Source organism: Herpailurus yagouaroundi, unplaced genomic scaffold (assembly GCF_014898765.1).
Source record: "Herpailurus yagouaroundi ecotype Mexico unplaced genomic scaffold, PumYag 181, whole genome shotgun sequence".
In the NCBI taxonomy this organism is placed as follows: Eukaryota; Metazoa; Chordata; class Mammalia; order Carnivora; family Felidae; genus Herpailurus; species Herpailurus yagouaroundi.
Window position 1 is genome coordinate 1,033,964 of NW_024412412.1, and position 12,373 is coordinate 1,046,336.

At 59.0% G+C, this 12,373-nt stretch overlaps 1 protein-coding gene across 8 annotated transcripts in view; it reads left to right on the forward strand.

Annotated features, from left to right (window-relative positions):
* DLGAP2 (DLG associated protein 2) overlaps window positions 1-12,373 on the forward strand; it is a 788,462-nt gene that overhangs the window by 665,893 nt on the left and 110,196 nt on the right. For all 8 annotated transcript variants that reach the window (XM_040489789.1, XM_040489787.1, XM_040489792.1 and 5 more), the window contains 2 exons: window positions 394-1,463; window positions 11,460-11,671. In XM_040489789.1, coding sequence (XP_040345723.1) covers window positions 394-1,463; window positions 11,460-11,671 — 1,282 coding nt within the window. The remainder of the gene's footprint in view (window positions 1-393; window positions 1,464-11,459; window positions 11,672-12,373) is intronic.

Here is a 12,373-nt window from a genome sequence, read left to right on the forward strand (position 1 = left end):
GAGAGAGAGAGAGAGAGAGAGAGAGAGAGAGTGCAAGCAGGGGAGGGGCAGAGAGAGAGGGAAACACAGAATCCGAAGCAGGCTCCAGGCTCTGAGCCGTCAGCACAGGGTCCGATACGGGGCTTGAACCCATGAACCGCGAGATCATGACCTGAGCCAAAGTTTGATGCTTAACCGACTGAGCCACTGGGCGCCCTGAGAGTTCATGCTCCTTAATAGTCTCCTACTTTGGAGCAGTCAGCGTGTAGGGAAAGATGATTCCCCTCTCCAGTGCCCGAAACTGACCCCTGAGGACCGGATAAAACAGTGCCCGCGTGGGGTGTGCAATAATTGACTCTTCCAGAACGTCAATGAGGGTGGCGGCTGAAACGGCTCTGTGTGTTCTCTCAACAGACCAGCAGTACTCATGGTCCCCGACGCAGCACTTCAATGAGGGAAGGTACTCGCCGGCTCCCAGGAACATGAAGGGGCTGCCGGGGGGCCGGGCCCCAGCCCCGCTGTGCTCCGCCCACACCTGCGGCCTCGCGGGCCCCGAGGACTGCGAGCGCGCGCACGACCACCTGCACCATGTGCAGGAGGCCAGGCAGCCCTACCTGCTCAGCCCGGTGGACGGCTGCCCCCTGGACCACCACCGCTGCTCCCCCGGCAGCTCCGTGCACTCGGAGTGCGTGATGATGCCCGTGGTGCTGGGCGACCACGTGTCCAGCAGCACCTTCCCCAGGATGCACTACAGCTCCCACTACGACACGAGAGACGACTGCGCCGTGCCGCACGCCGGCGCCAGGGCCAACCGCATCCCCGCCAACCTCCTGGACCAGTTCGAGAAGCAGGGACCTCTGCACAGGGACGGGTTCCACACGCTGCAGTACCAGAGGACGTCCGCGGCCGCGGGGCAGCGCGGCGAGAGCCCGGGCAGGATACGGCACCTCGTGCACTCCGTGCAGAAACTCTTCACCAAGTCGCACTCGCTCGAGGGCCCCTCCAAGGGCCACGTCAACGGGACCAAGGGCGACGGCCGGGCGGAGGACCACCACCACACCCACCACCCCAAGCACGGCAAGAGGAGTAAAAGCAAGGAGCGGAAGCCCGACGGCAAGCCCCGGTCGGGCGCCAGCAGCTGGTGGAGCTCCGACGACAACCTGGACAGCGACAGCACCTGCCGCACGTCCAGCGTGGTCAACAGGCACCACGTGGACCACGTCTCCCACTGCTACCCCGAGGTGCTCCCGGGCCCCTTCGGGGACCTGTCCCTGAAGACGTCCAAGAGCAACAGCGACGTCAAGTGCTCGGCCTGCGAGGGCCTGACCATGACGCCCGACACCAAGTACATGAAGCGGAGCTCCTGGTCCACGCTCACCGTGAGCCAGGCCAAGGAGGCCTACCGCAAGAGCTCGCTGAACCTGGACAAGCCTCTGCTCCCCCAGGACGCCAAGCCCGCCCTGAGGCCGTGCCACTACCTGCAGGTAAGGGGTCCGGGCCGCCTCCCGGCACGGTCTCGCCGACAGGCAGTCGCGGGCGGTGGGCTGGCCTCTGAGGCCCTCCCAATGCCACCCCTCCCCCCTTCCGTCAGTCTTCGGCCCCAAGCGCGGTGGGCTGGCCTCTGAGGCCTTCCCAGTGCCCCCCCCCATCAGTCCTCGGCCCCAAGCGTGGTGGGCTGGCCTCTGAGGCCCTCCCAGTGCCCCCGCCCCTGTCAGTCCTCGGCTCCAAACGCGGTGGGCTGGCCTCTGGGGCCCTCTCAATGCCATCCCCCATCAGTCCTCAGCCCCAAGCGCGGTGGGCTGGCCTCTGAGGCCCTCCCAATGCCCCTGCCCCCATCAGTCTTCGGCCCCAAACGCGGTGGGCTGGCCTCTGGGGCCCTCTCAATGCCATCCCCCGTCAGTCCTCAGCCCCAAACGCGGTGGGCTGGCCTCTGAGGCCCTCCCAATGACTCCCCTCACCCCCATCAGTCCTGGGCCCCAAGCACGGTGGGCTGGCCTCTGGGGCCCTCTCAATGCCATCCCCCGTCAGTCCTCAGCCCCAAGCGCGGTGGGCCACTCCTTTGGTGCCTCAGGGCTGGAGGATGTGGCCCCAACTACAAAGCACATCAGCCCCTGGTCTGTTCCCTCTTTGGAAGGTGCCCTGTAGCCAGCAGGCCCCCCCAACCTCTCCCGACTGGAGTGTGTCTGAGCCTTAAAGCACCACTGGGCGTGCCTGGAACCCGTATCTGCTCCTCCGGGGCGGCCTCTGGGCCTTTGTCCGGGGCGGGCAAAGACACACACACAAGTGAACGGGGCGAAGGGCGAGAGCCGCTCACGGTGGGATGCTTCTGTGACGTCCCTGAGTGTCTGCCTCCTCCTGACACCATCCCTGAGCACGCTTACAATTAGGAGGCTCCTGCTTCCTCTACAGATGCCTCCCAATCCCTCTTACCGGCTGCCGGTGCCCTTAGCAGAGCTCAGAACGGGGAGAGTTGTCTTGGGTAGGGACGGGACGGTGTTCCCCTCCCAGTCCCTTGTGCGCCTGGAGAGACCCGACCCCTAGAATGAGGGACGCTGGTGGACACTAGCTGAGTCACCGGGCAGTGGACTCACGGGGCAGGTGGACGACTGTGGGTCTTCCCAGGATGCAGGTGGCTGCAAAGATGCCACCCTGGCACACTGCCTAAAACAGCGGTTCTGTTTTGAAAGGAAATGCTAACAAGTCACTTTCACAGGCAGATCGACTCGAAGACACGAGTTGGTAGCAGGGTGAGATGTTGTTTGCAGAGCCGTGGGAGAGGCTTCAGCTTTGCTTGTGGTTAGCAAGCCCCAGTCCTGTATGACGTACGAGTCTTACCTGCCCGTCTAAAGGAACGTGACAAACAGACTCAGGGTTCGCGCCGGCCCCTGCTGGAAATGCAAAGTCTCCCGCTCTTCTCTCTGCGGCCTCCTGGACACTTCACCGTGAAGCTGTGTCTCCGGTGTGTGGGCCCCCGGGTGTCTGCCTCCAAAAACTGCCCCTTTCCAGGACACGTCTCCTGCCACACGTCCTCTGTGGTGCCTCACACCCTGGGCTCTTCCTGCCCTTGACCAAACATCCTTTCTCTGTCCGCCAGCTGCTGGTTTTAATTTGTTTTCATTATGGAAAATACGAAGTAAAGGCAGGAGTGTAATAGAGTGACCCCTGTATGCTCACTACCTCCCTTCAGGAAGGTGGGTTCCCAGAGGGTCTTGTCCCGTCCACACCCCCTCGCCCGCCCGCGCGGATGGAAGGAAATGCCCGCATCCCAAGGACCCGTTCCTGCACTCACCTGTGAAGGACCCGCACCAGAAGATACGGGCTGTGTCTTTAGAAGCATAACTGCAACACCGTCCTCAGACGTCAGGAAATAATGATGGTGTGCTAGCTTCACACATGTGCTCAGTCCTCAACTGTCCCCATTGCTCCCGATTTCTTTTTAACGGTTTGGATCTGGATCCAGATAAGGGGCTACGTGGAAACCGGTTCATCTGTCTCTTTAAAGCCCATTGTCTCCTTCTGCATTTTCTCTCTTTTTCCTTAAAGTGCACGTATGTGTGTGTGTGTGTGTGTGTGTGTGTGGATGTGTGTGTGTGTGTGTGTGTGTGTGTGTGTGTGTGTGTGGATGTGTGTGTGTGCGTGTGTGTGTGTGTGTGTGTGTGTGTGTGTGCGTGTTGTTGAGGAACCAGCTCTGGAGGAGCGGCGTCCCTCGATCTGGTTCCGTCTGCGCCAGCTTCACGGTGTCGGTGCAGGTGCCCGTCTGTCCCCGCCTCGGGCTCCTGTGGTCCCTCTGCTCGTGTGCTCATGCAACCCACTCCTCAGCCGTCCTCCCCCTTCCCTCCCGGAGCTTCCCCAGTGCAGCCGGTGCCTCAGGGGTGAAGGTGAGCGGGGGCTGCCCTGGCCAAGTTCTAGACCCCTGGGATACGCGGTCCTGACACGGATGTGTGGCGGGTGGTGAGGAGGACCAGGACCTCAAGAAGTTGTGTCTCGGTGCACAGACCCACACCTGTGCTACAGCAGAGGTGAGCCCAGGGCGGGGACAGTGCCCTCTGGAGGACGCAGCTCGGCACTTCCTTCCTGTCCCGCCATCATCTGCTCCGTCACTGTGGGTCACTCTGGCGAATATGGCGGTGACCTCACAAGCGATGCCCCTGTCTCCCCAGGCTGTCTGTTCTGCTGTCCCGGGACGTCACGGACCCACGGCCAGCCCTCACACAGGTCTCCCCCTGCCGACTGCACTACCTTTCCTGTGGACATGTGAATCTGCGGACCCTTGTGAGCCCAGGTTTCGTTCCCAGCCACAGCTGGGGAAGAGGAGGAACGTGTCTGCAGACCCTACAGGATAAAACTCAGGAGACAAGAAGGGAGGAATAAGCACTTATAAGTTCTGCTCACATTCGTTCCCCCGAAAACTAGGCAGACGTGGAGCTAAGAGAGGGAGCTGCGTTTTCCTCCACCTTCGGTCCGTACGGATGCCGAGTTCATGCCAGAGGAAGGCTCTTTGCGTTTCTAAGTCGGTCGAAGCAGACAATAGACAGGATTGAAAGAAAATCAGGAGGCATTTTATGCTCTGAAACAGATGTTTTCGTCTTTTCTACCTCTGCAGACAAAGCACCTAAGGTCAAACTTCTAATGAATGTCACGCTGACTGGGGGCTGACCGCAGCCCTGAGCTCAGGGAGTTCTCCATGCGCGAAGGGGGAGGTGCCTGCGGGAGGGCAGTCACGGCAGGCACACCTGCCTTCCCCGGCAGGAATGTGGGCCTGGCCTGCCCGTGGCTCCGTGGCTCCGTGGCCCCTGACCCGTGGCTGCAGCGTCCCCACCGCCCCTCCCCTCCCAGGCTCCCTCTCCCGCCCCCCCGTCTCCCCTCTTGGGTGTCTTCACCCGGCCTGTGAGTCCCTCCTGGTGAATCGGTGGCCTCGGAGATCTGGTGGCCACGGTGTCTGGCGTCTACACAGGAAACACTTCCATATTGACGTGTTGGGAAGCTAACCAGAGAAAAGTAGCAGCAGAATGAAGTGCAGTCGTCTGCACACGGCTGGGGAGCACCTCAGACTCCCTTCCCCGGGCTCTGGGGGTCTGGCCTCCAAGCAAAAGTTCAGCGGGAGGATCAAGCATGCACACAAAAGTGCTTCTTAAAAATGCTACGTTTCCCGTGGGGCGCCTGGGTGGCTCAGTTGGTTGAGCGTCTGACTTTGGCTCAGGTCGTGATCTCGCAGTTCATGGATACGGGCTCTGTGCTGACAGCTCGGAGCCTGGAGCCTGCTTCCGATTCTGTGTCTCCCTCTCTCTCTGCCCCTTCCCTGCTCACACTCTGTCTCTCTCTGTCTCTCAAAAATAAATAAACATTAAAAAAAAATTTTAATGCCACGTTTCCCAATTGCATTTGTTTCCGGGTCCTATTACGTGGTCTAGAGAAACCACCCGTCTTTTTTCAAAGAGAGCCTGTTTATTGTTTCTTCATCAAGCATCTGAAAGGAATCTCAGTACCAGCCATCGGCTTCCACGCGACCGGAGGCGAAGGGTCCGTTGTAACTCAGGGCCGGGGGCCGTGCACGCTCCTTCAGGACTTGCCCGCCCCGGACCCCCTTCCCCAGCGGCTGCCGACCGTGTGTGCGTCTCCTTCCTGCCTGACTCCCACACCCCGTGCCGGTCTGCCCCTCGGTCTGTGCTCGTCGGCTTGGCTGTCTGTGACCCGGGTGCCCAACAGGCTGCAGGCTTGGAGTCGGCAGACCGCCCTCCCCCTGCGGCCCTGATGCGGCACAGAGACCTCGCGCCTGGGCAAGAGGTGCACCTGTCCCGTGACGTCGCGGAGGACACTTGGAAACCATGAGAGGAAGCTGCCCGGTGTCCCCTGAGCAAGAGGAGGCTGATCCCAGCACTGGAGGGTAGGCGAGCCCCCGACCCCATGTTCCCATGTTCTCGCCGGACTCCTGCCTCCTCATGAAAGCGGCTATTCCCACAGGCTTCACGGAAGGCCCTTCGGTTCTAGTAGGAGCACAGCTGGTGTGGCCGGCGGGAGGAGCCCGCGCTCAGCTACTCTGCCCTCCATGCATGCACACCACGGTGCCGGAGGCAGGTTCCAGTCTGGGAACCTGGGCAGGGACCTGCTCAAGACCTTAGGTCATGGTCACTCCAAGGCAGCAGTCTCATTGCCAAGGCCAGAATGAAATACCAGGCCGGGAGGCATGTCCGAAGCCACTTTGGACACAAACGCACAGTCTTGAAAGGGCCAGAGAGGTCATGCCTTTCGGTTGTGGATCTACCTGCGGCCCCCCCATCAATGGGCTCACTTAGAGTGGCTCCTGGGTGTTGTCCACACACGGGCAGCACGTGATCTGCCTGGGACCGTCCACAGGAGCTTCAGGGACTGTAGAGCCGCTGGGGTCACGTGACTGCCCCTACAACCGGTCCCCCCCCAAGGCTGTCCCCCGTGACCCGTCACCACAGGAAACGGCTTGGCATTGCAGCCACACAGGAATTTCAGTCGTTCGGGCCACTTGTGCAACTGCTGAGCTGCTGTGTCCCTGGTGACGTGCGCCCTGTGCTCGTATCTGCTGCCCCCTCGTCCTGGTGGAAACGGCTGGTCCTTCTCCCAGCCCCTCCCCGTCCCCTGCCTCTTACAGGGTTTCTGTGTGCTTCCTGGCCCACTCCCCCAAGAGGTCACATCTCCTCACGCATGTGGCAGTTTCTAGGCAGCCTGTCACTCCTGTCCCGTGCAGTGTCCCCATGACCAGGCTGGTGAGTCTGGGAGCAACAGCATCCCCTGCGAAGGGCTCACCTGGAGGGCTTCTTCACGGGGCTGTGGGGGTGCTGCCTGCCGCATGACAGGAGACCCCACCCCGGGCAGGTCTGGGGAGACGGAACCTCTAGGAGGCAGAGTCCTGAGGACCACAGAGCCCACGCCCGAAAGAGCCAAGCAGCACATCCCCCGGCCACCCTCGGGGCAGGAATAATGAGTAACAGGCCCACAGAACGGCCACCAGCACTGGGTCCCACGGCAGGACATCAGCCTTCGTACCTGGAATTGTCCCATCCCACAGCGACAGGCTTTCAGGACATGTCTGTTGAGATGAATTCTTCATGGGAGGAAGTTGGGGTTTCAAGTGTTTGCCAGCCCTGAGGCTGATTTTGTGTTGGTCAGAGTTTGCGGTTAGATTTGACAGTAAAGCACGAGCCCCTTGAAGATCGTGGGTCGTTAGCCTACGCCGCGGCCCGAGCGAACATTCTGTTTCATCCAGGTTTACAGCTAGGAGTGACGTCACCCACATGACGTGTGGCCACTGTGGCGTTTCCAGCAGGAAGTCAAAGAGCAGTCATGCCTGAGTGGGAGGGCCCGGGGGTCTCAGGCTCCTTGGGTTCAGAGGCGAGACTGTTCATGCGGCGCCATCGGGCACCTCCGTGCGGTGAGGTCCCTCTCTCTTCTGCTTCCCTACCCGCGGGCATGGGCCTCCCCCGGCCCGGCCCGCATGTTTCCCGGCAGAGGGCGTCCGGATGCGTGGCCTGCAGGCGGCAGCAGGGAATTCACCGAGTGAGCGAGGGGGTGCTGAGCCCAGCCCTCGGGGCAGCATGAGTACAGGCGGGCCGGAGTCTGGCCAGTGGCCCAGGACTCCCGGCCGTGTCTGGCTTCTGTCCGTCGTCTGTCCTGGTCGTGGCAAAGGAAACGGAAACCGCGGTGGCCTGAAGAAAATGAACTCAGCAACTGAACGGTGGCGCACGGGGTAAATGGCCATACAGGAGTGAGCCAACGCAAAGGCAGTCCCCAGCCACGCTAAGGAGACCTGGGTCCCGGGGCCGATCCGGGCTGCCTCGCCCCTGCCTCGCCTGGCTGGATGCACGTGGCCCAGCGCAGGCAGCACCCTGGCCTCCAGATTTTCTCCGCGGCTGACGGTGGGCCGATGCCGGGCTGGACAGCTGTCTCTCTTGTGGGGGTGGCCCGTGCACCTGGACGTTGAGCAGCATCCCTGGCCTCTGCCCACTGGCCGCCAGCAGTGCCGCCATTTTGGAGACAGAAACCTGTCTCCAGATGTTGCCGAATGTCCCAGAGGGACCTCCAGCTGAGAAGCATCCGTGTGACCAGATGGCACGAGGCAGAGGGACCTCGGATGCTCAGCTGCCCGCTCTCTCCCCTGGGCTGGTGACCAAGCAGGGGGTCCGCATGCACCACTCCCTGCGCCCTATGTCCCCGCCCCCATCGTGATGACCTCCCCACCTTCTCTGCACACTCCTTGCACTGATGACGCATCCGTGTAATCGTTCAAACAGCTTTCCTGTCCGTAACGATGGCTCATGAACTCAGCAAAACAAGTGTCCCATTTATCACAAGTTTCATAATGTCCCCTCGACTGTTGTAAACTGAACTTACACACTGTGGTCTACACACACTACTTGAGACACGCACGTCTTTAAGTGCCCAAACGCTAACGTGACAGAAATAAAGGGAGGATCACTTTCAACAGAAAGCGTGAGTTCTAATGGCAAGCGCTGTTCAGACTGGAGTGCTGGGAAGCGTGTTCCTTCCTGGCTGCGGATTCACCGGAATTGAGGGCTACCGGTTAGACCGGTGGGGGCACTTACAAAGACACCGGATTCGCCCACCTGGTGGGGTTTTTGGAAATGGTAAAAAATTCTTGGTGAAACATCAAACCAAAGCTCACCCTTCCCTTGGTTTACCTGGTTACTTGCAGTCCTGAAGAATTCATTGTTCATTAAAATTGCAAACACACACACACACACACACACACACACACACACACACACAAAACCCCTCGATTTATATACCACACAGGGTTAGATTCAAGGCTTAAGTAACTAGATGGGAAGAGACATTCAGAGTCATACAGGACGTGAGCCCGGTCTTCACTTGGTGAGACTGCTTTGTGCTTCCCCAAAACTAGCATCTCTGGCCCTGGGATGCTGTGACGCTCTCCAAGTGTGTGAGTGTCACACCTGTCCCATGTTTCCGTGATGGCCCCTGGAGGCCTGTAGTCCTGTACAGTGGAAATCCAGGGTTCGGAAGCCCACCTGTCTTGCTCTCAACGATATCCCCGTTGGCTAAAGTACTTGGTACACATTTAAAACAAAAAACTTGTTGACTGAATGAAGAAGACATTTCCCTGCAGGACACACAGCGTTCAATGCTATTTTTCTTCCTTGATTTCAACACCTGAAAGAGCACATTGTTCAGAGCCCTGGGCCCTTTCACCCGTGTCTTACTGCTTGGAAGGAAGGGAGGATGTATTTTAATACGCGGAGCTGAAGTATCCTTGCAGCGAAAACAGGAGGCTCCTAAGGTCAGCCACAGGAAAACACCTACTCAGAGATGATCAACCTTGCTCCTCGTCATATGCGGGTGGATGATGGTCACTAGACGCAGCAAGTGACCTTCGGATTTGCAGAGGCTGGTGGCTGTTGTCAGGAGACAGCCATCTGTGCATTCACTCGCTGGAAGCCACAGAGGTGTGTGATGTTTGTGGCTGGACATTTGGCCACTCTTGTGCACCTGCTGCAGGTGTTTGATGCTGTAACACACCAGAAAGATTTTTGTATATATTTTTTGAGAGAGGGAGGAAGAATGTAAGCGGGGGAGAGGCAGAGAGAGGGAGACACAGAATCCGAAGTAGGCTCTAGGCTCCGAGCTGTCAGCAGTGACCCCGACGTGGGGCTTGAACTCACAAACCACCAGATCACGACCTGAGCTGAAGTTGGATGCTTAACGACTGAGCCACCCAGGGGCCGTGAGGACCGATTTTTTTCTTGAATTAAAAATAAGTTTATTTTCTGTTGTAACTGCAGTATATGTTCCAAGTGGTCAATCTGGAAAATACCAGAATGAAGAGAACTGAGGAGCCCATAATCACTCTCCCAGGGATGACCCCCACTCCACATTCTGCCAGCTGTGTCTTCATGCATAATGCAGGCGTTATCTATTTTTAAAGTATAAAAAAAATTGAGTGCAGACTGTATTTTAAAACCTGCTTTCTTTCTCCCCCGTGAACCTCTTTCCATGGCTGAATACATGTTCCTCTGCAGTTATCTGGGGGGCTGAAGTAGGCATTGTGTGATTGTGGCAAGTACCGAAGCTGCTTCCTATGGGATGCTTCCGGGTTTCCTCCTTTCCCATAGTGGCTAATTCGCCAACCCCTGGCACCGAATCTGACAGTCTGCGGACACCTCCACAGAAGCCACTTGCTGGGCCAGAGAGCATGAACAGGCCGAGATCTTCGGCTGTCTTGGTCTGTGGACGTGGTCTCATGCCCGTCTGCACCGTGTGGGGACCTGCACACAGGAGCTTAGTGACGCTCCCTGGAAAGGCTGTTGAGGCCACCCGGCCAACCGCTGTTCTGCAGCCACAGGGACTGGCCCGTGTGAGTCCCCCAGCCACAGAGCGCCGTGCGGTCAGAGCTGAGTGAGGACCTGACGACCTGGAAGTTTCTGCTGGAGCCGCCCCTCATCACAGCGTCTGGGTCTGCTCCGCTGCGTGCTCCTGCCGCGGTTCCACAAGCTTCCCGTGGACCTGAGCCGGTCCGGGAACGTGCTGTTTTAGAAAAACAAACGTGCAGACGGGACCCATGTATGCCATCGCCCCCGGGGCTGTCCAGATGCCCGCGCCCGCAGAGTTTACAGGGACCGTGGGGGAGCTGTGGTCCTGGCCGCTGTCCTGTCCTGGGCTATCTGTGCCAGACGTCATGTGCCGGAGCGATGCCACGGTCAGGCGTTTGAAGGAACTGAATAAGGCGCTTTTCCCCGAACGCGCTGCTTTTCCAAGCTGGTGCGCGGGAGCCGGCAGGGTGCTTGACCAAGCGGGGTGAACGGTGAGGAGCGCCCGACCCTGGCGGCACGGAGCAGGTGCTGGGACTTCGCCGCTTACGGAGGGAGGTGCTCGGGTCCCAGGTGTGGCAGGTGGGTCCCAAGGTGCCCGCCTGCTCTCCCATCTCAGGGCCGGGCCCAGAGCCTGGAGCTGGCGGTGCATGTGGGGCCTGTCGGGTCTGTGAGCGAGCACGAGCATCCCACACGCCGACGCCCCTCGGCCTCCAGCCTCACCGGCTCCTGTATCCGCACCCGGGGCGAACCCCAGGAACGTCGCCCTGTCCCGCCCTCTAGTCTTCCTTGTCCTCCATATCCCGGACACCTCTGTGCCCCCCAGCCTGCTCAACACGATTTCGATTTCCTTTTGGGCCAAAAGGAAGTAAATCTGAAACGTGAGCAGGGTTGTTTTCTGGGTGCTGAGATTCCGAGTGGTTTCCTCTCCTCCGCCGTTCCTCATGTGCCCTCACTTTTTCCGCGTCTGTGTATCAGCCTTTTAATGGGGAAAGGCAACGATTGTCCATTAATGTCCTTAGGGCTCAGCTCCAGGAAGCGCGTGTCTTCACGCGCCCCGCCCTCAGTGACAAGCGGCCATACGAGGCGTGTCTTCCAGAATTCACAGAGCATCTGTCCCCCGCGAGGAGCCCCTGACGCGTGCGTGTGTCTGTTCTCCCCTAGGTGCCTCAGGACGAGTGGGGGGGGTGCCCCACGGGCGGCAAGGACGAGGAGATCCCCTGCCGGAGAATGAGGAGTGGGAGCTACATCAAAGCCATGGGCGACGAGGAGAGTGCGGAGTCCGACTCCAGCCCCAAGACGTCGCCCACGGCGGCCATGCGGCCAGAGCCCCTGCTCAAGCCCATCGGACCGAGGCCACTGGCAGATCTCCAAACGTAAGCCCTCCTCCCCCGCTTCCCTGTCCGGCCGTAGGCCCGTCGTGGCCACCTTCACATTTCTGGGTTGCGAATATTAGATGGATGGCCACCAGTCTCAAGACCTTCAAAAAATGTTTTGTTTAGTTCTTTTAAAAGCCGTACGTTTGGTCATTTACTTGGGTGATTTCTATGTCAGTTAATCCTAAAGCCACCATCATAGCCGGTGTGATCCATCCTGTGTTCTCAGGTGATGGCGGGTTGGTTTTCCAGGAGCGTATTTGTGTGCACACGTGTGTGTCTGTGTGTGAGAATCACGATAGGGGCTGTGCTGTCGGCTGAAACTTTGTAAGTGCGTTTGTAGGCAACCTTTGTGTTTGCGGGGGAGGGGACAGAACCCGTATGACTTTCACAAGTACAATAGCGTATGCTTTATGGTGCTGTCCAAACATAGATGGCTGATAAATTTAACGGATTTTCAAAATATAAGCAGGGGAAGCTATGTGGGAAAGAGGTATTCATATGAACTGTGCAAAACATGGCCCTTACCACTCGCCTTGCTCTGTCTGTCCGGTCCCAGCAGCTAAGTTTGGATGCACATTTGACCCTCGGGCAACACGGGCTTCTGGATTCGCTGACCCCTTGGCAGTCGAAAGTCTGCGTACGGCTTTTGACTCCCCCAAAAGCTTAACTACTAATAGCCTACTGTTGGCTGGAAGCCTT